Here is a 27,815-nt window from a genome sequence, read left to right on the forward strand (position 1 = left end):
TGAATCCAGTGTACAGGCTTCCTCAGATTCAGGTCTGGTGGGCTGGTCCAGAGCCAGCACTGCAGAACTGCTGCCTGCCTCCGCTGACCTACATTCCCACCAGTATAGCTCTCTTAGCAGCCAGGCCTCCCAACTAGTAAGAGGAATTCAGATTTAGGCTTTTTATCTGGAGCGAACACATTCAAGGGTCCATTTAATTTATTTTCTTTCCTTCTGCCTATTTAAAGAAAAGGGGGAAAAAAGCCCACAAACCTTGCCGTTAGAATGTTTCCCATCTTTACTTTTAGCCTTTCAGCTCAGTGCAATAAAAATGATTTTGCTATCAGGATGAAGTTTTGTGAGCTCTGTCTCCTAAACATCTTTGTAGTTCCACTCTCTTTATCCCATTGTTACTGTTTTAGCTTTGCCTTTGGGCTGTTGCACCAACTTCCCATCTGGTCCCTCCTTCTCTGATCTCACCCACTCTGAACCCCTTTCTACATTGCTACTGTAGTCGTTTTTATAAAACACAAATTTGAAACTCCCCAGTTTAAAATCCTCCAATGGATTCTTAAATTCCATGCCTTAGCCTGGCATTCAGATCTCTTTACAATCTGTCCCCAGTGTATTTTTTAAACCTTCATTTCCTGCCACTCTTCCCTACTCACTGTAACCTCCAACCACACTGAACTATTTGCCATTTGCCTGATATGGAATACATTTTCATGCCTTCATGCATGAAATGAATATATATTTCTTTGTCCCCACCCTCACACACCTCTGACAAACTCCTCTTATTCATTGTTCAAGGCCAGCTAAAATCTTTCTTCTTCTGAAAAGCTATTCCCAACTGTCCCAGACCTGTTCTTCACTCCTTCCTCAGCATTTCAAGAATACCCCAACATTCTCTGATTATATATCATATATATTGCCTATAGATTAATATAAATAACCTATGTTACTTCCCTGTTAGACCGTAAGCTCTATGTAGAGAACCTAGCACGATGCTTGGCACAGTAAGCATCTGCTAGATGCTAACTATGCTGATGGATAATGATGAAGAAATCTGGATTAAGTCACTTTAGGCCTTCATTGACCACTTATTACCAGTCTTGTTGTGTCAATTCAGTTCTTTTTTTTTTTTTTTTTTTTAAATCAAGGGAAAAAAAGAAGAGTGAGCAAGGCAGGAAGAAAATGGAATTATTTTAAGGGAAGATGATTTGTAAATTGAAGTCTGACCAAAGGTGGACAGTCAGGATGGGGAAGAGTTGAAGGAATTGAGTCTGGATTTGAGCAAGAGAAAATTCAGGAAGAATAACTGATATCTTCATATCTGTGGACAGTTGTGCTGGAGCAGAGGAAACAGACATGTTCTGTGAGGGTGGAACTAGGACCAGTAGTTTAGAAGCTGTTCAGGGTTAGATTCCTTACAAGGTTGATTTTTAGCGCAGAGTAAAGAATTTCTTAACCTCCAGAGCTCTCCAACAGGAGCTTTGACTGCCTCAAGAGATTCTGAACACACCATCATTAGAAAGTGTGCTGGCAGAGGCCATGTGGCCAGCCATGTGGACCACTATAGAAGATATTACAGTGCTGAGTGTCAAATTAGACTCAATCATCTCTAATTCCTCTTCTAGCTGTGTAATTCAGTGCCTGTGTGACGCTTTTCAATAACGTGAGCATGACCTATATTAGGATACTGAGTGGGAACAGAATAGCTTTTTTTTTTTTTTTTTTTAAATAACTGAACCATCTTTGACCAAATCGATTCTCCTGAGTAATTTCCTGTTATCTCAGGTTTTGAATCTGAAATAAAAGAATGTTGGCAAAGAAAACGGCAGCCAAATCCAGAGGTTTACGTGAAGTAGACTCATGTTTTGAGGGAGGTTGTTAGAATGGACTTTGTCTCATTCAGCAGGCCCAGTTCTGTCTCCACTCTCTTTTTAGTAGTTGTGTAAGATAAGTCTAAGATTCAATATCCTCATCTATAAAATGGGACTAATAATGTATTTCATGGAGTTAGGGTAAAAATTAAGTCAGATAAAGAAGTGCCTGGCACAGTGCTCAGAATGCGTTACAGATTCAAAACTATATCCTTCCTCTTGCCCTCTTCTTTTTTATTTTGAGAGAATTAAAGATTTTTGTTTTGCTTGTTTGGTTTTTTTGGTCACCCCCAGGGTTGGGGGACAGTTTTCTTCATTTTAATTGTGAGCTTCAGAACTAAAGTGTCTTCATTGCATAAGTGTTCCCCCTGCTCACAAAGGAATAATCCTCTTTGTCTTCCTGGCCCAAGGAGTTAGTCTTCCACTACCTTTTTGGTACTCTGCTATTTTTACTTCCTAAAGATCAAGTAGTTTCAGAAATAGTTTCTGATTTCTCTTGAAAGTAATTTCTAATTTCCATATTAATCAAAAAAATAGCTTTACATTTCTTCAGTCCTAATCCTAGTAACAACAAGTAAAAGGGATTAGACTGTATTAACATCTGTAAAGCAGTTAAAGTGTATGCATCAGAATCCCAGGAAACCTGATCACTACTGTAGCCTTTGAGGTACAGAGGAGAAAAGCTCATTTGTGTCCATTTATTCTCTTCACTCTTGACCTCCAAAGAATATAAATACAGAAGGGGCACACTTGTTTCCAAGGAGCAAGTCATAGTTATTTGGTAAGTGTGGAAAAGGCCAGTTCCCACCACTGATTTACTGAATAATCTCAGCCAAAAAAATCACTTTACCTCTGTGAGCCTTGATTTCCTTATCTACAAAATGGGCAAAATAACATTAGTGTTGTTTTGAGGCTTGAATGACATAGCATGTATGAAAATATCTTTTGTCTGAGTGGTGGGTGAAATATCCATGGTGTATTATTTGAACTCCATGTCTTTACCCCCAATGCACTTCAACAGATCCAGGCAGTCTTGGGGAACTGGGACTTGGAGTGCGCTCCACTCACTTTAGTGGGGCAGAGCCTATCCAGAGTCTTGGGAGTGTGCTGAGAGGAGACTTCAGCAGGTAACAGCCACAGTCTAGAAAGTGTTACTATGACCTGAAGCTTACATTCTAGTAGTGGGAGATAGGCAGTCTCCCATAAATACATAAACATATAGTATATCAGGTTGTTAACTGCTGTGAAGGAAAACAAAGCATGATTAGGAGCACAGAGAGTAATGAAAGTTGAAGGTAGTATTTTAGAAAGAATGTAAGGTGACCTTTGAACAGAGTTCCAGAAGGGAAGAAAGAGACAGGGTAAAGGCTCTGAGATGGGAAAGTGCTTGACACATTTGAAGAACAGCAAGGAGGCCATTGTGGCTGGAGTAGATTAGCATGGGGGCAAGTAGTAGGAGAGGAAGTTAGAGAGGTAGCTGAAGTCCAGGTGGGTCACTGAAAGGATTTCACCATAATTGTCTTGGGAAGCTACTGTGGGGCTTAAAGAGAGGAGTGTCATGATCTGATTTAATGTTTTAATGGATCTGTTCTGGCTGCTGTGGTAAACAGACTGCATAGGATCAAAGGTAGAAGAATAGACCCGTTAAGAAGCTATTGCAGTAATCTAGGTGAGAAATAATGATGACTTGGACTAGGATAGAAAGTATGTAGGCAATGAGATATGGTCAGATTTTAAATATATTCTAAAGGTGGAACTGAAAGGATTTGCTGATGGATTAGATGTGGATAGGAGAAAAAGAGTAGAGTCAAGGATGATTTTTGGCCTGAGGAGCTAGAAGAATGAGTTGTCATTTACTGGTGTGGAGAAAAAGCTTAGAGAACAGATTTGGAAGGGAATGGGAAGATAAAAGTAAATATTTAATTTTGAATGTCATAAGTTTAAAATAATAATAGCTAACTTTTTGAAGTCTTAACTGTTTGCCTGGCTCCTAATACTTTGAGGTCTTACTAATTTAATACTTATAGCAACCTATTAAGTAAATAATATTATTATTCCCACTTTACAAATGGGAAAACTAAAGCACAGAGAGGTTAAGTAAGCGGCCCAAGGTCACACAAATAATTAGTGGTGTTGCTGGAATTCAAACCTAAGCTTAGATCTAGCTCCAGAGACCATACTCTTAGCCACTCTACCCATATAGCCTTGATGTCTAGCAAACATCCAAGTGGAGATGTTAAGTAGGTAGTTAGATACTGTGAGTCTGGAGTTCAGGACAGCAGTCCAGTCTAGCAATATGAGACTTGGGCATAGGTAGTGGACAGATGAAACTGAAAAGGTAAGTTAGGGTCAATGACTGTAAAGGGAGCTATGGTCACAAGAAGACAAAATGATGAGATCAAGACCTAAAAGGCAACCCACCCTTTTAGGTGTGGTTAACCCATCAGTCCTGCTTTGTAGAGCCAAGGAAGGTACAAGCCAAGCCACTTATGGATGTCCCCAAAATGCTACCCTTCATCCTTCTGCCTGGAATGTTCTTCCTGCCCTTTTTTTGTCCACATCAAGGGACACCTAGTGCCCAGTATAATCCCTGGCAGACAATAGGTACTAAATAAATGTTGGTTGATGAAGGCCCCTTCTCTGCTCACTTTACATCCTTGTCATGGCACTTTTAGGGCTGCATTCTAACTGTCCACTCAACTGTTTTTCTCCCTCATTACTTGGTGACACTCTCTAAGCCAGGGACCCTCTTGGATTTGTTTCTTTTGTTTTTAAACCTTTCATAGCTCCAGAATACAATGCCCTGGGTAATCTCTTTATTGAGTACCTATTCTCTGCAGTTATCTGTGCTAGGCACTAGAGATGCCAGCATCATCAACAGAGGCAGCAGGATGAGTAGTATCAGTTGGGGACAAGGAAACAAAATAAAACAAACCCAGAAAAGTTGTAGGAAGGAAGCCCAGCTTTCATATGATACCCTTTTTGGACAGGGGAAGTTGATGGTCGGGAAGCGATAGTCTCTACTGGCCACACAGACTATTCATCACCACCCTGTGTTTGAGAAGCTTGGATGTTTGCTGTCCAGGCTGAGGGGAAGAGGAGGTGGTGGTGTGTTCAGCGAGTAGAAAATAGGAACTGATCAAGAGCTGTTGTGTACAGGCAAATGAGACATAGCTATGCCTTCAAGAAGCTTACAGATTGGGGAACGGGGCGGGGGGGGGGGGGGAGGACAGGAAATGTAAACAAACCATTGAAGTACATTGTGAAAAGTTCTGTCATTGGGGATGCATGTGTCTTCAAATTTGTTCTGTTCTACAGGGTAGAAGGTACAGATAGAGTTTGGTGAAGTATGAGAAGTCCCTTTCAGACAGTCAGAGCAGTTTCACAGTGGAGGGGGCTGCCGAGTCTCAGGAAAGGACAGAGTTTATTATGGTCAGTAGAGGCGTAAGAGCTGGGATGAATGATGTGTGAGTGTGTTGCAGAGTAGCCCTAGCCTCAAATGGCCTTGAAGGTGCTTCTAACCTCTGCAATCTGTGACCCTAATCCCTTCCTTTTTCTCAGCCTAAGGATGTCACCTAGAAAATGAAGAGGGCTCTTTCTAATGCTTCCATTCTTTGATACCTGCCAAATTCAAGTGAATGAAAAATAATTCTACTTAGAAACACTGAAGGAAGATCCTGTAATTGCCCCTAAAGTAAAAGACATCTGAAATGACATAATAGGGGTATGATTACCCTTGGCTGTACAATCTCTCACATGAAGCTGAATACAGATTTCAGCCATGAGACCAGGTCACTTCGCTTCCCAGATTAAACCCTTGACTTTCTGCTTGAGAAGTGGCAGACCTCCATATTGCTAATTAAGTGACAACAAGTTGGCTGCCTTGGTTCTGAAATCAGAAAATGATTGGGAGTAAAGAGAGATGCATTTTCTTTGGAATTGGAAAGGATTTAGGGAAAGGTATATTAAAAAGATACACTATTAAAGCTCAATATTTATAAATCCCAAAGAAGCTTTTAGGGATTTAGGGATTTAATCTTTGACTTTTAAAATCAGCTTTCCATTGTCAGTCAAAATACCAATGAGCATTTAAAAACTGCAGGGAGCAATGAGACAGGCATTTACACACTGCTAGTGTGAGTACAAATTGATAGTCTTTCTAGAAAGCAGTGTGGCAAAGTATGTGAAGACTCTTAGCATGTCACTTCTCATCATTTCTGCTGCTACTTCCCTGATCTGAGCCCCATCATCTATTGCAAGGAGTTTGCAGTAGCCTCCTAACTGGTCTCTCCGCTTCTCTACTCTTCCCCCATTATAGTCTGTTTTCCACACAGCAATCAGAGTGACTCTTTTCAAACATAAGTCAGACCATGTTATTATTCTGCTCAAGACCCCATCATGGCTTCTCATTTCACTCAGAGTAAAAGTTGAAGTACTTACAGTAGCCTGAAGGCCCTACATGAACTGACCAGCCTTTTATCTCTCTGACTGCTCTACTACTACTTTCCCCCTCGCTTGTTCCACTTCAGCTACACTGGCCTCTTTGCTATTCCTCAGACATGTCCCATATCATATACTCCCAACTTAGGGCCTTTGAACTGACTGTTTCCTTCCTGTGAAATGCTCTTCCTTCAGCCATCTTGCTTGGTTAACTCTATTTCCTTCAAGTCTTTGTGGAAACCTTACTTTCTCAGTGTGTCTTATACTGGTTACCCTATTTAATAGTGCAGTCCCAACACCGTGGCATGTCTTGATGCCCTTTACCCTGCCCTTTTTCTCTTTTCCATAGCACTTAAGACTGTTTTTTTAATATTTACTATTTATCCACTGCCTTCTCCAACCCTCTTAAAATATAAGCTCCACAAGGGCAGGGATCACAGTGTCTGGCACAGAGTAGATACTGAAATGTTTGTTGAATGAATGGGCTTTAAAAATAGCACTATCTTTTGACCTAGAAAGCTCACTTCTAGAACTCATTCCTGAAAAAATAATCAGAAATGCAGCCAAAGATTTATTTGGGTTGTTCTCATACCTTTATTTATAATAATGAAAATTTGCAAACAACCTAAACCTATAAAAACAGAGTTATGGTAAATAATTTGATATATCTACATAATGGAATATTATCAAGATATTAAAAAATGTTTTGAAGAAAATTATGTGGGAAAATGCTTATAATGTTAAAGTTAAAAAATAGAATTTAAAACAACATTTACCCTTATCTCACACCATATACAAAAATGAATTAATGATGGGAATTCCCTAGCAGTCCAGTGGTTAGGACTTCGTGCTTTCACTGCCGAGGGCCCGGGTTCAGTCCCTGGTCAGGGAACTAAGATCACTACAAGCCGTGCAGCACAGCCAAAAAAAAAGGATCAATGATATAAATATGAGTGTCAAAGCCTTAAAACTCTTAGAAGAAAATATAGGGTAAATCTTCATGACCTTGGATTTGGCAAGTGTATTCTAAGATATGACACCAAAAACATGAGCAACAAAGGAAAAACAGATAAATTGGACTTCATCAAAATTAAATCTGATAAAGTTTTTTTTTTTTAGTTTTTAATGGAGTATAGTTGATTTACAATGTTGTTAGTTTCTGCTGAACAGCAAAGTGAATCAGTTATACATATACATATATCCACTCGTTTTTAGATTCTTCTTCCATATAGTTCATTACAGAGAACTGACCTATGCTATACAGTAGGTCCTTATTAGTTATCTATTTTATATATAGTAGTGTTGTATATGTCAATCCCAATCTCCCAATTTATCCCCCTCCCCCCACTTTCCCCCCCAGTAACCATAAGTTTGTTTTCTACATCTGTGACTCTATTTCTGTTTTGTAAATAAGTTCATTTGTACCATTTTTTTTTTTTAGATTCCACATATAAGCGATATCATATATTTGTCTTTGTCTGGCTTACTTCACTCAGTATGACAAATCTGATAAAGGTTTAATATCCAGAATATATTAAAAAGTCCTACAATTCAACAACAAAACAACCCAACTTTTTAAATGGGCAAATGTTTGGAATAGACATTTCTCCAAACAAACGTACAAATGACCAATAAGCACATGAAAAGACGTTCAGCATCATTAATCATTAGGGAAATGTGCATCAAAACCACAAAGAGATACCGATTCACACCTGCTAGGACGGCTATAATTTTAAAAAAATAGAAAATAACAAGTGTTGGTGAGGATGTGTAAAAATTGGAACCCTCGTGCATTGCTGGTGGGAGTGTAAAATGGTATAGCCACTGTGAAAAACAGTTTGGTGGTTCCTCAAAAAGCTAAAGATAAAATTACCATATAACCCAGCAATTCTGCTCCTCAGTATATACCCCCCAAAATTGAAAACAGGGACTCAAACTGATACTTGTATATCAGTGTTCACAGCAGCATTATTCACAATATCCAAAAGGTGGAAACAACCCAAGTGTCCATCAACAGATGAATGGATAAACAAAATGTGGTATGTATGTGTGTGTGTGTGTGTGTATATATATATATATATATATATATATATATATATATATATATATATATATATATATATATATATATACACACACACATACAGTGGAATATTAGTCATAAAAAGGAACGAAGTTCTGATACATGCATGAATGAACTCTGAAAAAATTATGCTAAGAAGCCAGGCACAAAAGGATAAATAGTGTTTGATTCCATGTGTTAGAATACATAAAATATCTAGAATAGGCAAATTCATAGAGACAGAAAATAGATTAGAAGTTAATCATGAAGAACCTAGGGGCAGGACAGGAATAAAGATGCAGACCTACTAGAGAATGGACTTGAGGACATGGGGAGGGGGAAGGGTAAGCTGGGACAAAGTGAGAGAATGGCATGGACATATATACACTACCAAACGTAAAATAGATAGCTAGTGGGAAGCAGCCACATAGCACAGGGAGATCAGCTCGGTGCTTTGTGACCACCTAGAGGGGTGGGATAGGGAGGGTGGGAGGGAGGGAGACGCAAGAGGGAAGAGATATGGGGATATATGTATATGTATAGCTAATTAATTTTATTATAAAGCAGAAACTAACACACCATTGTAAAGCAATTATACTCCAATAAAGATATTTAAAAAAAAAAAAGTTAAGACGGGTTATGGGAAGAGGGAATGGAGTGTTATTGCTTAATGGGTACAGAGTTCTGTTTGGGGTGGTTAAAAACTTTTAGAAATACATAGTGGGGATGGTTGCACAACATTGTGGATGTAATTAGTGCCACTGAATTGTACACTTAAATGGTTAAAATCACAAATTTTATCTTATATATATTTTGTCACAATTAAAAAAATTTTTTTAAATCCCTGTGTATAATATGCAGTGGTGGGCTGGATCAGGCTTGTGTGGGCTCTCTAGAGCCAGTTGTGAGCTTCTCAACTACTTATTCAGTGATGTTGGTAGCTTGAAATTGGCCATGGTTGAGAGTGCTTACACCATGGAACTTAGCAAATGCTACAAATAGGGCTCCACCCCAATCCCCTTGAGCCAGTCGTTAAATATTTACTAGCTCACCACTGAATATATGTGTATAAAAATGCATAGAAAACTATCTGGAGACATAGATGCCAAACTGCTATTATCTCTGCGGAGGAGAGTAGTATTATGGCAGGAATGTGAAAGTAAACTTACACTTTCTACCATATATACTTCCATAGTGTTTCAAGGTTTTTTACAGTGAGCATATAGACATATATTTCTTGTACTGCTTTTAAAAAACAGACAGAAAAATGTGTATATGTTGGGACTGTGGTATTGGTGATTTTTCTTGAGAGGCTAAAACCAGTCACATATACTACCTGAAGTGGCCCATGAAGAGGCTGAAGGCCAAGCTTGGGACTTGGATTCCATTTCCTCAGAAATCTGCTTTCTTCTTGCCCAACTAAATGGAACTTTTTTGTCTCTTCATAGGTTACCCTACAGCCTATCCAGCTGCAGCCCCTGCCTACAATCCCAGCCTGTACCCCACCAATAGCCCCAGTTATGCTCCAGGTAAGGAGAAAGTGAAGACAGCAGTGGTGAGTGGAGTGGGAGGTGAGGCTCTATTTGGGAAAAAAAAGCCCGAAACACTTGCTGGCCTTTCCATGTCCTTAATTGCTCTGGGCTCAGCCTGTCCATGCTTGATTGTCCAGGGAGTCCCCTCTGGGAACTGGGACAGTTCAGCCTCCGGGAATAGAATTTCTTCCATTCTCCTTGGGACTTAAAGTTGGCCCATCTCTCTTCTGCTGGAATATCTGAGACGTGTATCCTCCTCACAGAACCTTTTCTGCTCTCCCAGTATCCACACTCAGTTTTTGCTCGGTTTCCCCTGAGGCTGCCGTACACACACACACACACACACACACACACACACACACACACCCCCTTAGTTTCCCCTGAGGCTGCCATTGACACACACACACACACACACACGCACATACACACATCCTCGGTTTCCCCTGAGGCTGCCATTGACACATATACACACACACACACCACCCACCCACCCACCCCTTCCTGGACGTGGATTTGGAAAAGAGTGAGAGACTTGCCACATTTTCAAGCTGCAGCGAGGAACTTGTTTTTCAAAAATAATAAAGGCCCAACACTCCTTGGATAGAGGTTGAAATAGATTTGAAAGTATCGAAGTTTGTTTCAGTTTGGGAGCAATGCAGAGGTTTTACCACCATCTTGACCCCCACGCTCAAAAAAACAAGCCACTCTCAGCTGGTGCTTTAATACTCAAGGGGCAGGAGAAAGAGTGTGGGCTCTGCAGTTAGTAAGTCCTGGGTTTGAATCCTGATTACTCAACTCACTAGTTGTGAGTCCTTAGACAAGTTACCTCACCTCTCTGAGAAATGTGCTACCTACCTCATGGTTGTAGATGGTTTTATGTAAGTTCCTCTTCATTTACTCAACAAGTATTTATTTGCTGAATGTCCTCCACACTAGAACAGAAAAAAGGAAGGATGCTGTCTTTGCCTGAAGTAGCTTACAGTCCATTTGGAAGCTGACGTGTGAACAAATTCATGGCTGTACGGTGTGATGAATATTGTAAAAGGAATACGTACAAGAGGAGAGGAAATGGAGGAGGGAGCAACCTCTGCCTGGGGTTGAGGGTGTAGGGGAGGCTTCACAGAGGACCTAGCAGTGGAGACTTGAGGGAGAAGTAAGAGGCATTCTTTTTTGTTTGGTTGGTTGTTTTTTTGTTGTTGCTGTTAAGAGGCATTCTTTTAAACATACAAAGGAAGAGTTGGGCATTCCAGGCAGAGTAGAGCCCGGGCAAAGGCATGGAGATGTGAGGAATGACACTGAAGAACCTTGAAGTAGTGAGAATGGTTGAAGCATAGGCTCTAGGGTGGCGGCGTAATAAAGGAATCTGGACTACAGATGTGCGAGGGCCAGATTTGGAAAGGCCTTGAATGTCACGATAACACCCTCATTTTCTTGTTTAGTAATTTTTTTTTAAATACCATTTGTTTTATTTGGCAATTGTGACTTTTTAAAATAAATTTATTTATATCTTATTTATTTTTGGCTGCTTTGGGTCTTAGTTGCTGCGCAGGCTTTCTGTAGTTGCAGCGAGTGGGGGCTACTCTTTGTTGCCGTGCGCGTGCTTCTCATTGCGGTGGCTTCTCTAGTTGTGGAGCACGGGCTCTAGGTGTGCAGGCTACAGTAGTTGTGGTGCGTGGCCTCAGTAGTTGTGGCTCGCGGGCTCTAGAGCGCAGGCTCAGTAGTTGTGGTACATGGGCTTAGTTGCTCCACGGCACGTGGGTTCTTCCCGCACCAGGTATCGAACCCATGTCCCCTGCATCGGCAGGTGGATTCTTAACCACTGTGCCAACAGGGAAGTCCCTGCATGCATTCTTTTTTTTTAATTTATTTACTTATTTATTTATTTTTGGCTGCATTGGGTCCTTTTTTAAAAATTTATTTAATTTATTTTTATATTTGGCTGTGTTGGGTCTTTGTTGCTGCGCGCAGGCTTTCTCTAGTTGCAGTGAGCGGGGGCTACTCTTCGTTGCGGTGTTCGGGCTTCCCATTGCGGTGGCTTCTCTTGTTGCGGGGCAAGGGCTCTAGGCGCGCAGGCTTCAGTAGTTGTGTCTCATGGCCTCTAGAGCACAGGCTCAGTAGTTGTGGCACACGGGCTTAGTTGCTCCACGGCATGTGGGATCTTCCCAGACCAGGGCTTGAACCCGTGTCCCCTTCGTTGGCAGGCGGATTCTTAACCACTGCGCCACCAGGGAAGCCCCCCCGCATGCATTCTTAACCACAACGTTATAGTTGAAGTCGGCTAGAGAGAAATTGAGGTGTTAGACTAGAGCAGTCAGATTAGAGAGGAAAGAGAGAGCAGACAGGAAGAGCCTGAGATTGTGGGGACACGGGGAAGGGAGAGATTGGAAGGCTCCTGGCATGTGTAAAGTACTGATTAAGTTTTAATTTTAAAGCACACAAAATATCAACCCACGTCTAACTTGATTTTCCCCAATTTTACATTTTGAAAAGTCAACATATTTCTAAGCTGTGGCTAAACCAACCCAGACCATTTTCTCACACAGTCCACTAGACAGGGTGGTATTAGCACATGTGTCAGAAAGCCCCAAACTGGGAGTTGGAAGACCGGAGTTATAGCACTAACTCTGCTACTGATTTTGATGTGACTTTGGGCAGATCCTTTTCCCTTTGGAGTTACACATACACACAGCTGGTCTGTGTCATATGTTGGGAGGCTGGCCTCTGCTTTTACCAGGTCTCCTGACTGCAGTGGAGGACCTGACTCAAGGTCAGAGAGGACAGTGTACGTACTCTCAGCTTCCTGCCAGAGCTGGCCGTTTGTGATGCTGAGAGATGCCCGCGGGATAGAAGCCTGCAAAGGAGCCAGGCTCTCAGGTTTAAATTCCTCTCAGCTTTTTCAAGAAGACCAAGAAGTTGCTTCAGAAAGAGCTATTTTTAGCAGCTCTGAATACCCAAAGATGTCCTCTATCCAGGATGCAAGGAAATATTTCACTCCTTTATTGGTTCTGAAAGCAATGTGGGTACTTGAAGCTTTCTTCCAAGCTCTTAGCGACTTCAGGGATCTTACTTAAGAACTGTTTGGCCCCGCAGGAGGCAGAGCCAATAGACTTGTTTTCAAAATCTGGAGACCAAAGGATGGGTCATATTAATGGTAATCTGACTTGAAAATGAAGGGAAAGGATAAACAGGATAACTAATATAGATAAAAATGAAATACCTCCTCACAAAAAAAATCTGTTTATCAGTCATTGTCATCTGTTGTCTCACGTGATTTCATAGCAGCATTGTAAAGCACAATTACTCCCATTTTGCATATGATGAACCTGGGGAAGGGGAGGGAAAAGGAATTTGAGTTTTCGGAACACCTGCCGTGTTCCAGACACTATGCAAGTCTTGTCACAAATGTTAATTTTTTTCCCGTAATCTTGTGAGTTAGAGCTTCTTGCCTTCAGTTTTGCTCAGAGAGGTTAAATAACGTGTCCAAAGTTGCACAGCTAAAAAGCAGTGGAGCTCAGATTCAAAGCCAAGCTGTCTGCCCACAGTCTGTGCCCCTTGTACAGCACCACGCTCTCCCAGAGGTCTCAGGGAATTAAGTGCCTCTGCATTGGTCCTGGCCCTCTAGGACTTTAAACAGAGCTCTTCAGAGGCCAAAGATGATGGTTTTGTCCCTGAAACTTTACCTCCTCTAGCACATAAAGCCTCTGTCATGTGTGAAGTCCCTTTGCAATGCTTGGGAGACTTGAAATTTATTCTTAGCATGGACAAGCAAAGAGCAGGAACTTGGACTGACATACTTCCAGGCAGCTTCTGGGTCAGCTGCCTGGAAGATGTCATGGCATCCAAGGACGTACCCTTCCTCAATGAATGGGCTTTCCTGATGGCAAGTCTGTCACCCTCTCCAGGGTAGAGGTACTTTGCACCCTCTGCGTTCACTGTTTCTTGTGTAGCCTGGGGGAAACTGCTTTTTTAAGACAAAGTTTGTTTTTGTAACTGCAATATGTACTACTTTGCACAGATTCTTAGTGGTAATTTCAACTAACATTTCTATCCAACAGAGTTTCAGTTCCTGCATTCAGCTTATGGTAGGAGAGCTATTTTTCCTCATCTGTATTATGGCCTATGAATGTGTTATCTCGTAACAACAGTAGATCCCCTCTCCTTCCCTCCCCAAATCCCATCCCCTAGGCTTGGGCTCCCCCAGGTGGCTCAGCAGCAGTTCCTGAAGCATGCAGGAACATGTCTGATGGTGCAAAATCATGGGTTGGAGACACACATGAACCGTCCCCTAGGGCAGCAGTGAAGGATCATGGCACTAAAAGGCGTCTCTCCCCTTCCTCACCTCTGGGTCCCATCTGACCTAGGTCGGAAACCTTTACCCTCACATGGCTGCTGAATTCAAACAAACAAGTGAACAAAAATTCCTGGGTCTCTATGGCTCCTCTGTTGGCTTTATGGCAGCCCCTGCGGAGGAGTACCTGGATTATGCCTGTAAGAATGCCAAACACCAGTCTGCCCCACGATCAGATTTTCCATCTCCATTGGCAGTCTCACATGTTTGAAGACCTGGTTAACTTTAGATACAATCTATTCCCTTAGCCCAGATCTTGAGCTCTGGCTCATTTTGGGGGCATTTTCCTGGATGGTGAGAGGTGAGGGTCAAGTGTGCTAATAAGCCAGGGTCCAGAGCTGGATTCTCTGGGCAGTGTGGACTCCAGGCCCAAGGCACCACGGGAACTTCTGGGCACCTGTGAGGGTCCCAGCAGTGTAACTTGACTAGGTCCTTTTTTGTCATAGACAGGAAGGGACCATAGGAGGGACTTGCTGCTTTCACCACCCTCACCTGGGCTGCTCAGGACAATGTTTTTGTAAAGTCTCTGCACACTTTCTCAACTTTTAACCTTGAATTATTTGGATGTTGAAAATTGAATTTGTGTGTGGCACATCTTTTAGGAGATGAGCTGTGAAAATCTCTTCTTGCTGCTGCTGTGGGCTGCGTGATCTTGGGCAATTTGCTAATGTCTCCAGGCCATAGATAAAGTGTTTTATTCCAGATGATCTCTGAGGTCCCTTTAAATGCTAACAGCTTGCCCTCTTATTATCTTATTCTTTCAATTTTGCTAGTCACAGACCCGTTTCTCTTATTGTTTATGAGGAGTCGTGTTTGTTTGCCTCAGGATATATGAACTTGAACAGAAGACTCCATAAAAAGTGAGGGAAGCTCTCCTGCTTCCTCACCCCTCCTGTTATAGCATCTGAAATAGAAATACTAAAGTGTATGTATGGAGCTCTTCTCTTCACAAAATGGTCTGTCCCAGACCCTAAGCTGGCCCTTTAAAGATACAAAGTTCAGTAAGACAGGGTTCCTGTTTTCAAGGAGCTCAAAATTTAGCGGGGGAGATGGACAAACTAGCAAGTACAGGGGCTTCTAAGAATCCCAGGAACTGGGATAGTGAACCAAGTGGGATACATGAGGGGGCTGTGATCAAGAAGTGGGGAAAAGAAAGGACTTCATAGTAGAGGCGAGGCTTCAGCTCCTGGTTGATGGATTAATAAATGTCTACCAGGTGGCATTTGGGGAAGGACATGCCAGGAAGAGTGAGCAGTGTGAGCAAAAATACAGAGAAGCGATGCTTCTTGGCATAGTCTGGGAATGGTGAACAGTTTGTGTGGCTGTCGGGTAGGGTTTGAGAGTGAGAACAGTGAGTCTAGAGAGATCATAGGAGTAGATCACAAGGGGCCTTGAGGGCCACACAAGGAGTTAGGTAATGGAGAACCATGGAATGTTTTTAAGAAAGAAGTTCTTGTGATTAGGTTTAGGTCTTAGAAATATCACTCTGACTGCAACTTGGAGATTGGAGTTGGCAGGTTTAAAAACAAACAGAACAGTGAGGAAGCAGTTGCAATAATTCAGGTTGATGAGAGCTTCCATTGTAGCTGTCCATACCTGTGGGGATGGAAGAGTGGACAGACACCAGAATTAAAAACTGTAAGACTGGCTGACACTTGATTTTTGATCCTCACAGTCAATACTATGAAGCAATCAAGGAGTGGTTATTATTGCCATTTTATGAGACAACAGACCTGAAGTTTAGAAAGGTATAGTGACTTGCCCAAGGTCCCACAGCTAATAAGTGGCACAGCCCAGGCTAGAACTCAGATTTCCTGACTTAATACATTGTTCAGGATGATGGTCCCTTGCTGCCTCTCCTCCTTGTAAGTGTGCTTAACAGATTGTTCAAGTGTCAGAGGGCGTGAGGGCCCCGTGTCCAGGGATGTGAACAACCCAGCACTTGGACGTGGGCCGCATGCTGTGACTGGGCCGTGGCCCTTCACTGCCATGGGTTCTCTCTCTCTCTTTTTTTAAATTGAGGAATAGTACATATATAGTACTACATAAAGTGCAAAAGTACGTAGTCTCAAACGTACACCTCAATAATATTTGACGTATATACACTTGTATTTATTCAAAATATAGACCATTTCTAGGAGTTGGTACCTTTCATGGCACCCAAGAACAGGCATACCTGTCAGAGCAGCGTCCTCTATTACCATGCCTCTAAAAGCTTCAGTTGGATTGTCTTCATCCCAGAGCTGAGCTCTGAATCACTACCAGCAGCAGAATGGGTTTCTTTAGAATTGTATATGGACGTATAGCTAACTAATGAGGAAGTCAAGTCGACAGCTGTTATTTGTTGTTTTTTGTTTTCAGTCTTCATATTTATCCAGTTATTTAAATTATTATGTATTCATATATACAGAAAAATATAGAAAATATTAGTATTTGTTTTCTTTATAATGAAACCAGAAGAAAATACCCACTTCTTCAGGAACATGTATAGGTTGGTTCACTTGCTCAGTTGGGAAACACATAATCAAAGGCACAGTCACACTTGCTTCTTTCCTGGTTAATCTGGAACATTATTTTACTGTGTGTAATGCTGTCTTGTTCACTCTCTGGTTGGCGTGTGGCTGTGTTGCATCCCCAGCGAGACCATAAATACCTGGTGTGCGGTGACCATGACCCACGTGTGCTCCTGTCCACCGTGGCGCTCCCCTCAGTGCTGAGTGCGGTGTAGGCCTCAGTCACTCTTTGGTTAATTTTGATTTACTTACTTTAATTGTCACACGGTCCTTTAGGCTAATGTCAGACTTTTGGCTTATGATTAAAATTATGGTAAAGATGCACCACTTGGGTTAAAAACTGGACCAGAACAGGTCCTTCAAATTCTCAGCAGCCAAATTTAGGCCTCCTGCTCCCTGGTGGATTCCTGTGGGGTCTTGAGGGCCTGGGCTTGCTCTATCTGACTTCTCAGAGCTACATGTTTCACTTTTTAGGGAGTTGTTTTAGGTGGCCAGGGCTTTCCAGCCACGTGGAGTGGCAGATTCTAAATTTGGAGCTATCTTAATAAGATTTTTCAACACTAATTGGGTCCTTTATTAATTCCCACCACTCCACCCATCCCCGCCCCCCAGGAAAAGAAACCCATGATAATTGTTTAAATTGACTGCCCTCCTCCTGTGTTGTCTGCAGAGTCATGTTGTAATGTCCAGCAAAGGCCCTGGACTCTGCATTGGAATTCTGCTGGATCTCCATTTTCTTCTACCAGAATTCTCCTTTTAGTGTCACTTCCCTGCCCATGATTTCCTTCTCATTTCTCAGCATCTGCTGTATATATTGCGAGCCATTGTTGCAAGCGCAGAGTCAGCCCAGAACAGCGATACTTCTATCCTTGGTTCAGCAAAAACTGTAGAGTCTTTAACCTCCTCCTCTGACCCCAGTACTTCCATGACTGAAGGAACCAGAGGCATTTCCTGTTACCTGGACAGGCAGAGGGGTTTATGGAGATCTCTCTGGAGGTGGACTATCCTTGTCCTGATGGAATGAGAGGGTACAGGCAAACTTGCTTCTCATACCACCCTGTCTTACCTAGCCCCTTGTTAAAATGTTTCACGTATATCCAACTGTTGCCAATGCTAATATACTTTAAAACACCCCATATCCATGTCTCCCAAGACCTTATTTGAATGGAAAAGATACTGTTAAAATCATTCTTTAGCCATAAGTAGAAATTTGGGTCAAGAATATTTCTCCTCGGGAATTCCCTGGCGGTCCTGTGGTTAGGACTCCCCGCTTTCACTGCCGAGGGCCCGTGTCAATCCCTGGTCGGGGAACTTGGATCCCAAAAGCCACGCGGTGTGGCCAAAAAAAAACATTTTTTTTCCATCTATTGTTTGAAAATATATCAAGGGAGATACCTAAAATGTTAGGCAATCCCTCCCCTCCCCCCCTTTGAAACCCTATTTCCTCTCTCCTTCCCTACAGGACACATGAAGGTAAGTTTTTTGAGTCACTCCCCACTTCTATTCCATAGGAAGCATCATCCTTCAAATTTCTCAAGCTGAGCTTTGAGTCAGCCTGGGAAGTCTCTGCAGATTTCTTTCAAACTGAGCCTCATCTCTATTTCACACCTACCCCAAGTTTGACATTTGCTTTCTTAGTGGCCCAAAAGATCATCTCTAATTCATGAGGCGATATCTCAGGTGGAGTGCCAGTAGCACCTCAGCAGGAGACATAAAAGGTGTGCAAGAGGTTTGTCTGGCCCTGGCTAGGTCTACAGGAGAAGAAGTTTGCAGGGATTGTCCCGCTGGACAGCATTTGCCTTCTAAGTCACCAAAGCTCAGTCCCTTTAGAGGAGATGGCAGTCCAGCAAGGTTCATGTCATGTGGTTATTAGTATTTTGGGCTCACTCTTTGAAAACAATTTGTTAAATACACCTCCAGATTTCAGGCATAAAAAGGGGTACTCAGTTGATCTGGCCCAGTACATAGTCAAAGGCTCCGAGTTGCTACACGTTAACGAGCAGGTGGCTAAGGAGTATCCCAGAGTCTTAGGCTAGAATGTCAGGCAGTAGAAGGCAGTATTCATAAGCATTTTCATGGGTTTGGTAGTGGGTAGAAAATCCTGACTCTCCTAGTTAGTATAAGCTTAGGTTTCCTCAATTTCAAATCGTTTAGAAGGTCACTTCAGCACTCCTCCCAACCACTCACCCATCTCAGAAAGCTGAACCATCCTGTGTGTCTGAACAGGGCCCCTTGGGTTATATGTTTCCGTCCAGCACAAGATCCTTGCTTTGTGTCTGTGATTGGTGGTGCCCACTTCTTATTTCTGCCTAATGCCATTCTTGTGTCTTCCCTTAAGCAACTCTGCTGATGAAACAGGCCTGGCCACAGAACTCGTCTTCCTGTGGCACTGAAGGCACCTTCCACCTCCCAGTGGACACCGGGACCGAGAACCGAACTTACCAAGCATCCTCTGCGGCTTTCAGTAAATACAGCCTGTCTCCTCCTTTCCTTGTTCCCCTTGGTTGGGACTGATTTGTCTCTTAGGAAGAAAGGAAAGGGAACTTTTAAAACTGACATTTATAGGACACTGTTTTAAGAGGTTCTCTCTCCTACCCACCAAAAAATTGGCCCTCCTCATATAGAAACGGTCATCCTCTTTGATCACACACCCTGCTTTGAGGAGACACAAAGCAGTGAGGGAGAGAGAAGGAAGTACTCACCTGGCCAATGAGTTTGATGAGGGAAGGACTGTTACTGCATTTCAAGGGAAGGACAGAGGGCACTTTAAAGTCTTGTGGACTTTTGGACAGAGGGGGCTCCTCCAGCTAGCCACAGGGTTTTTCAACCTCAGCACTGTGGACATTGGGAGCAGATAATTCTTGGTTGGGGGGGGGGGGAGCGCTGTCCTGTGCATATCCCCGGGGGCAAAATTGCCCCCTGCTTGAGAAACACTGCCCTCGTGAAGGCTACACTGTGAGAGCAAGGTATGTGCAGGAAGTCCTCGTGAAGGTTGGAAACCATCTGGCCCGTCAGATTGGTCACGTTCACTTGAGGCTCAGTAGAGTGACTGATGGTTTCACCTTCACATCTGATTTTTAACACAAAATGGCTCCACTGGGTAAAATGAGGACCAGTGTTTAGAAATGACTGAGTGGCATTTTGACTCTGTATGAGGAAGAGCTTTGTGCCGTGTTGCAGTTGTCCAAAAGAGGAGTGGCTGGCTTTGGATGTGGTGAGCGCCAGTCTCTTAAGTTGTGCCAGCAAGGGCTGCACAGGCCCTCGGAGGGATGTTGCAGATTAGGCCCGATGGTCTGGGGTTCAGTGAAGTGTTAATCTATTAAGTAAGTAAATTAGAAGAATACATTGTATTTAAATTTTTTCTTTAAAATGTTATTTTCTCCTTAGCTATCATTGCCCCTTCAGGTCAACATCAACTTATGTTTATACAACATAACTCTCACCTTTTGCAGAATATGTTTTCATGATCACCCTCTCATTTAATCTACACTATAGTCCTATTTGGGTGGATTTTTATTCCAGTTTGAAAGCTGAGGCTCAGAAAGGTAATATGCCCAATGCCATCCAACTGGTAAGCAGCACAACTAGAAAAGTGTATCACCCAAGTTAAGTTTCTATTACTGACTTTTTTTCTTGAGATTAATTTTACTGTTATTTAAGAGAGGGATGATAGCAGTAGGGAATTTTTCTAGGTACCTATGATATTATATATGTAAATGGGCATATACATGCATATTCTGTCTTGTATCTGCACATATGGAGGTAGGTGCATATAGACACACCTGCTGTAGTGTAGCAGAAAGAAGCCTGGAGTGGAAAACCAAAAGAGTTGGATTCTAGACTTGGTTCTGTGTAACCTTGGATAATTCATGTCTGTGCTTTGGACCTTGTTTTTTCCAAATGTAAAATGAGTGGGTTGGACTAGGTCATCTTTAAGGTTCTCTCTAGCTATTAGGCTCATGATTCTATCGCCTTGGTGCTGTATACCCAATATCCTCCACTCTTTCAGGGGCCTCCTCTCTAGCTGCCCAGACCAGTAGTTGGCCAACTAGCCTTTGCTCACACATCTCCAGGTATGGAGTATTCATTCCCTCCAGAAGCAACCCTTTCCACAATGAGAAAGTCTGAGTATTAGAAGGCCTTGCCTTCCACTATGTTGACATCTTCCTGAAGTTCCACTGAAAAGTCCAGTAGCTATATCCCACTGTCCTCTCACAGGCTATCACAGTCCCTAGAAAGGGCCAAGATGTACCCTCTTTCTTATAATCCGTAAGTAGAGGTGGGATTGACTGGTCCTCCCATGTCCCACCAGAGTTCCTCCCAGCACACAGATTTTGTGGCTTCTAATACCACAGAAAACTCAGGGCACTTTGACAAATTCAATTTAATTTCACTAACACTTGCTAAGCCTGTTTGTAGTTAGGTCTCCCTCCTACTTATTCAGCACTCTCTTGTTCAGCTGCCAACAAGGAGACTGGGGGGTCAAGGCAAGAATCATACATAGAGCTTTGTCCAGACATATAAATCTGATAGTCAATAAACTGATCAGTCTAAAAGGCATCCTTGATGTGAGGATCAATGTGTTTGAAGGTGGTAGGTGCTCTACAACTGAAAAAGATTTATGACAGTGCAGAAGGATTGAAGAGAGGGCTGAAAAAGTTTTATCTTGCTAATGTACACACTCTCTTTATTACCCTATTTGATGGAGTCTAAAGTTATGGTTAGCAACCTGAGAGAAAGAATAGGGTACCATAAACAAAGCCTCTTTCATAAGTCAGGGCTGGGACTGCTAGTGATCAAATTCCTTTTTTCTCTCACAATATTGCCTTTAATGAAATGAGGACACAAAGGCCAATATACCAAATGTCCAAGATTGGACTGCAGAGACGTATAATTTCAGAAAGGAGCTCTGCCCAGGGCATGGTAAGCCCTGAACTCTGGGCCCAGCCCTGCACTGATTTGCTGTGCAGTTTTGGGAAAGTTGCTGCTCCCCTGGGCTCTAGGTTCTTCATCTGAATTGGAGAGGATTGAATTCAAGTCTCTAATGTCCTTAAGGTATAGCATTCCAAAGTCCTAATTCTGTAACCTTCAGACTGAGGTAGAACTCTTTTCAGGAGACCCAGGCCCTGAGTGAGTGAGTTGAATCTAAGTTCATTTGAGCAAAATCAGTGAGTTTCTGTTTTGACTTGGTTTTGTTTCCATCAAATCCAACGGCTTTTTTTTTTTTTTTTAACTTAGGTGCATAAAGTAATAAACCCTGAATTTTGTGATACCCAAGGTAGCCCAGGCTACAGCCCCAGGGGAATTTCCAGTGATCCTTAAGGGTATGGACAGGACCATCAGTCAGTTGTGGAATGTCCTCTGCAATGATTTTCTAATAAAAGTCCCACTGAAATACTCAGAACGTAGAATATCAGCACTAGAAAGGTCCTCTGATATTATCTAGTCCAGTGAAGGTATTCCTTGAGAGAAGAATTGACCTGAATCACTGACAGAGCCCAGGACTGGGACCACTGTAGTCAGAGGAGGGAGCACTGAGTCCTGGGTCCTCATGAGCCGTCGCTCACTTGCTCTCGTCTCATCTGTGAAACGTTTGTGTTGATCTTGATGATCTCTAAGGTCTTTTCTAGCTCTGCAGTTCTGCTTCTCCCTTCTCAACCTGTCTGGACAAATAGGCAAGGCCTTCTTCTCCAGCATCATCTTTTCGGCCACCAAGTGTGTTTTGGCTACTGATTTGTATTTTGAGTTTGTGTGTGTCTCATTTCATAACATGAAGAAAGGATACATTTGTAGACAAGGTTATTCTTGGATGTGGAAACCAAATTCTACTGCAGTCTCTTGGAACCTTTTGATTTTCCTCAGAGGGATAATCTCAACACTTTGTAAGATGGTTGTCCTTGTGACAGAGAGGGTTAGTGCAGGCTTCCTCAGGGGATAAAACTTCAGCACACATTCTCCGGGAGCATAAAGGAAAGTCACCAGCACTGTTGGCCTGTTAACTTTAAAGAATCTTAAAATCATGGCATTTTAAAATTTTAGAATAAAATTTTAGAATCTTAGAATCCTGGAGTCTATGTTCCAAGCTGGATCACCATGAAAGTCATAATAGTTTAACCTTAATAGTTTAACTTAATATTAATAATTTAATATTAATATTAACTACTAACTTAATATTAATAGTTTAATGGTTTAATAAAATTTTAGAATCTTAGAATCCTGGAGTCTGTGTTCCAAGCTGGATCACACCATAGAAGTCATAATAGTTTAACCTCCTATGTACTGTCATCTTTCAGACCAGTCTCTGCTTGTATACCCCCTAGAACAGGAAGCTTACTATCTCTCTATACAGTGAGAGAGAAAAGAATAATAGCTAACCTTTATGAACTGCTTTTAATGTGTCAGGCATTCTTTTAAGGGTTTTGCACTTATTAGTTAATGTATTCATCACAGTAAGCCTATGAAGTAAGTGATATTATTATCCCCATTTTATAGATGAGGAGACGGATGTATTCTACAGCTGTTAAGTAGGAGGGCTAGGGTTTGGACCCAGGCAGTCAGTCTGGCTCCAGACTACTCATAATCACAACCCTGTGCTATGTAGCTTTCAGAGACAGGCATCTTAGGATTCAGGGGTGTCCTGCCCTCCTGCATGGAAGAGAGGTGCTCTCCACTCTGGCAGGACTCCTCATACCCTGTTTTATTCCTTTAAATCAGGAGTTAGCAGGCTTTTCCTGTAAAGGGCCAGATAATAAATATCTTAGGCTTTTTGGGCCTTATGATCTCTGCCATAACTACCATTCTACCAGTAAAGCAGCCATAGTCAGTATGTAAATGAATGGGCATGGCTGTGTTACAGTAAAACTTGATTTACCAAAACAAGCTACAGTCACACATAAAAAATTGTAGTTTGCATGTTTTAAATGTGAATAGGATGAATAAAAGATCCTGTGGTAAAACAAATTGGGAAATAGTCTCCTGCATATCCCTATCTTGGAGATTCACAGTTCATCCTATCATTTTAAAACTTCTCAGTGTCATGGAATAAAACCTATTTCTCTCTTATTTTATATTTCTCCTCCTTCTCCCCCTCTTCCCCCTTCCCTCCCACCTTCTCCTTGTCCTTATGTTTTTTGGGGGGGGGATGGCAAAATAACAGGATCCCTTGGCATCATAGTCCATTGTATACTCTTGGGACATGCCCATCTTGAGAATCCCCTTTGTTTTACAGACAAGTAAACTGTTTTTCCAAGGTGAAGTACACCTCAAATGGCTCCTTCTAGATGTCTGCAAACCTAGACTCCCTGTCTTCCCCACAGTATCTGCTTCTCCTCCTGTGACCAAATTTCATAATTAGCTGCACAATCTAGAAACTTGGAGGAACCTGCTCTAGACTTCTTTCTCAACTGACTCGTACCTCCACTTCCAGTTAGTTTCTAGTTCTTATCAGTGCTACCTTCTCATTAATGTATTTTTCCAGCCCCATTCCTACTTATTTCCCAAGCATATTTGACCACAAAATCAGTTTCTCCAGTTTCTCATGGAACAAACTATGGGTCTGCAGGTGGAAAGATAAATGACATGATTCCAGGGGAGAGGGCAGGACAGCTTTTCGGTGGTACCTTGGGTGGTGACTAAATAGCAGCTCTCATATCCTGAGTACCTCATCAGGGGCAGGGGGTCGCCATGCCAAAGCTGTGGTGTGACTTGAGAGAGATTTGTGACTGTGTGGCAGCTTGCTTTAACTTGGGGTTAGGGTAGAAGAGACCCAGCGTCTTTAGAAAAATGGGATTTTAGTTCAGGAAGAGATCTTCATTTTTAGCCTTCTAATTTTACAAAATAGGAAACTAAGGCCTAGAGACTTGCCAGTGGTCACAGCAAATTGGAGGAAATCCTGGCCTGAAGCCTGGACCTCTTCTCTTCCAGTAAAGCACGCTTTTCACTCTGGCCCCAGTCCCTTCTTGTAAAAACAGCTCCATGTTACTGAAAGGGTCCTCGGTGAGCATCTTGTAGGCGAAAGACCTGAGGCCAAGAGAGGTTCAATGATGTGTCAGCCAGACCAAGCCAGGATGGGGACAGGGAAGAAGCCCCAGCGGCACCCCATTGGAGATCCAAAGCCAGGGTCCCTTGGCATTGTCCCTTCAACTCAGAAAGAAGGTGATGTTCCTAAAAAGACTTGCTCTTTCTGAACCCCAGGATCCCCTAGTACAGAGTAAGAGAGTGGGGGCTACTTGATGATCACTTGGGTTCCAAAGAATCATTCCATTTTGTGATTCTCTAAGAACACAGTCTTGTTCCTGAGTGATTCATGTTTCAGGTTTTTCCTGCGAACTTAGGATCTGACTCTCTTTTCCAGAAAATTCAAAGGCAGCACAATATGTTTGAATGGCTGATTGTGAGCTTCCTGGGGCCTGACTTCTCAGCCCCTACCCCAGCTTCAGTCCACCCTGCTGACCCCACATGGCCTGGGTTCCAGGTCGATGTGAACCTTTTTGATCCCTGACTTCAGTCTTTCAGACAGCGGTGGCCCTCCCCCAAACCCCAGGAGGGGAGGCAAGGCCAGCTGTGTAGAGCAAAGTTTTTCAGCATCCCAGAAGATGAGGGTCTCTGAATGGGGTTTTCAGTGGGGTTTCCACCTTAAAACTTGGCAGGGAAGAAGGGGAACATGGTGGAGGGCAGTCCAAAAAGGGAGAGAGATACAAGGAGAAAAAGAGAGAGTACAGGAGAAAGCAAGACAGAAGCAGCAGCAGAGGATGCCCTGAGGTGCTGAGTACGGAGACAGAAAAGCGAGAAGAGAGTGCAGTATAGAGCGAGCAGGTTGAGGGTCTCCCGTCCGTGCACACCTGCCTGTCTCATGGCACATGGCTCAGAGTCCCAGACTGTCTGAGCTGCAAGGGTCCCTTAAGAGATCATCTGGTCCCAGCCTCTTATTTTATAGATCAGAGCCCTGAGACAGAGAAATAAAAGATGCCACACATGCAGCCACTGAGGGAGCTGCCTCTGGGGCCAGGGCTCTCTGGGTGGAGCCCTGTTCTCTGTCTGTCCTCATCTGTGTTTCCAGCCTGGATTCAGCCCATGTTTGTCTGGGGAGTCGTGACTGGGACCTGCTGCCTTCCAGCAATGCTGTTCTGCCAACTAATTGAAAGTCTCTCTTATTGCCTTGGTACAGGATATACTGCGGGGACACCATACAAGGTCCCACCGACCCAGAGTAATACTGCTCCGCCCCCCTACTCCCCATCACCCAACCCCTATCAGACGGCCATGTATCCCATCAGAAGTGCCTACCCCCAGCAGAATCTGTATGCCCAGGTAGGTACATGTAGAAGCCCGGGCCCACTTCTTCTGCAGGTAAAGGAGCCACCAACCTGGGTGGGGTGGAGGCAGGTGAAGAAGAGAGGAAAAGAGAGTTTGTGGCTCTGATCAGCTGTCACTGTTGTGTCATTCAAACAATAACCTTGCAGACTACACACTCCCCCAGTCTACCTCAATCCACAGGCTGAGGCTCTTGTTATTATTTAGCAAAAACATTTGAGAAGCTCTGGATTAAGATGATCCAGGACGCCCTGTCTACTCTGCCCAAAGGTCAGCAGACCTGTGGGCTGTGACAGCACAAAGCAGTCATGTGATCCAGGCAGTGGGATGTCACCTCAGACCATTGTCTCCATCCTCAGCCTTTTTGCCTAGAGGGAAATAGATAGTAAGAGACATTTGGGGAAGTGCTCTGCATTTATGACATTTTTCCAGTATGTAAAATGGCAGCATTCACACCAGTATGATACTCCCACCAGTAATCCCTCATGTGTACACATGCACAGTGCTCCGAAGTTCACCAGCCTCGTCCACAGCCCTCTTCACTCATTGATCATGGTCCCTACCTTTATATTTTAAGCAGTCTAAGAAGAAGCACATTGCAATAAGATAAACATAGTAGATCATCATAGCAGCTCTAGGAGCGAGGTAGGACAGGGTTCAAGCCTTATTTTTCAGACCAGAAGCTGAGCCCAGCACTGAACTGTCCACAGCCATGTAGAAGACAGAAGCAGAGCCCCAGACCTTGTGTCCCTGGGCCAGAGCTTCTCTGACCCCATCCCTTAGGGTTTGGGACAGGCTCCCCTCCCCTCTCCCCTCCTCTCCAGAAGCCTGTGTGACCTCAGCCTCTTTTCCCCCAGGGAGCCTACTACACACAGCCGGTGTATGCTGCCCAGCCCCATGTCATCCACCACACCACGGTCGTCCAGCCCAACAGCATTCCCTCTGCCATCTACCCGGCGCCTGTCGCTGCTCCCAGGACCAATGGCGTGGCCATGGGCATGGTGGCCGGCACCACCATGGCGATGTCAGCAGGTAAGGGCAGCATCTGTGTCGGTGTCCATTCCCTTCCTCCAGGAACTCACGACAGAGTGGAGAACACAGTCATGGAATCGATTGTAGCATAGCATGAAAAATTCTGTGCCTGCGGGTTCTAGGAACACAGAAGAGGACCCTCTAACTCTGTCCACAGGGATGGGGAAGATTTCACCAAGGAGGACATATTGAGCTAGGCCTTAAAGGGTGAACAGAGGCTAACCAGAGAGACAAAAAAGGGAAGGGCAGTCCAGGGGTAAAAAACATGGGTAAAGCACATTCACAGAATGGAAATGGTCTAAATCACTTAGAAAATAGGGGCATGGAGTTGGAAGGGTGGCTGGAATAGTTGTCAGAGATAAAGTGGTGGAATGTCTTGAATACCTTTAGGTAATGGGGAGATAGAAAAGGGGTTTAAGCAGAGGAGAGATGGAATTTGGTTTAATCATTCTCTCTGGCTGCAAGGTGGAGGCAGGCTTAGCCAGGGGGAAGCTCTGGTTTAGAGGAGACATGATGATGCTAGGACTCTGGTAGCAGCAGGGTTCCAGAAAGGAGGGCATAGGGCAATGTTATTTAGCAGGCAGGAGCTTAAGGACCTGTCCAATAATTAATTGTGAGGCTTAGGAGAAGCAGGAGTCCAAGAGGACCCCTTCTTCATTTCTGGCTTACTCCAGAAACCCTGCCCTTCAGGAACCTTGAGAATGGGGGCAGGGA

At 43.3% G+C, this 27,815-nt stretch overlaps 1 protein-coding gene across 2 annotated transcripts in view; it reads left to right on the plus strand.

Moving 5' to 3' along the window:
• FAM168A (family with sequence similarity 168 member A) overlaps positions 1-27,815 on the plus strand; it is a 203,567-nt gene that overhangs the window by 173,648 nt on the left and 2,104 nt on the right. Inside the window, exons 3-7 of one of the 2 annotated variants that reach the window (XM_059930844.1) lie at positions 9,813-9,893; positions 13,952-13,978; positions 19,096-19,221; positions 25,924-26,066; positions 26,927-27,101. In XM_059930844.1, coding sequence (XP_059786827.1) covers positions 9,813-9,893; positions 13,952-13,978; positions 19,096-19,221; positions 25,924-26,066; positions 26,927-27,101 — 552 coding nt within the window. The remainder of the gene's footprint in view (positions 1-9,812; positions 9,894-13,951; positions 13,979-19,095; positions 19,222-25,923; positions 26,067-26,926; positions 27,102-27,815) is intronic. The other variant, XM_059930845.1, reaches the window with a different exon arrangement.

The sequence above is a fragment of the Balaenoptera ricei genome, chromosome 8 (genome assembly GCF_028023285.1).
Source record: "Balaenoptera ricei isolate mBalRic1 chromosome 8, mBalRic1.hap2, whole genome shotgun sequence".
In the NCBI taxonomy this organism is placed as follows: domain Eukaryota; kingdom Metazoa; phylum Chordata; class Mammalia; order Artiodactyla; family Balaenopteridae; genus Balaenoptera; species Balaenoptera ricei.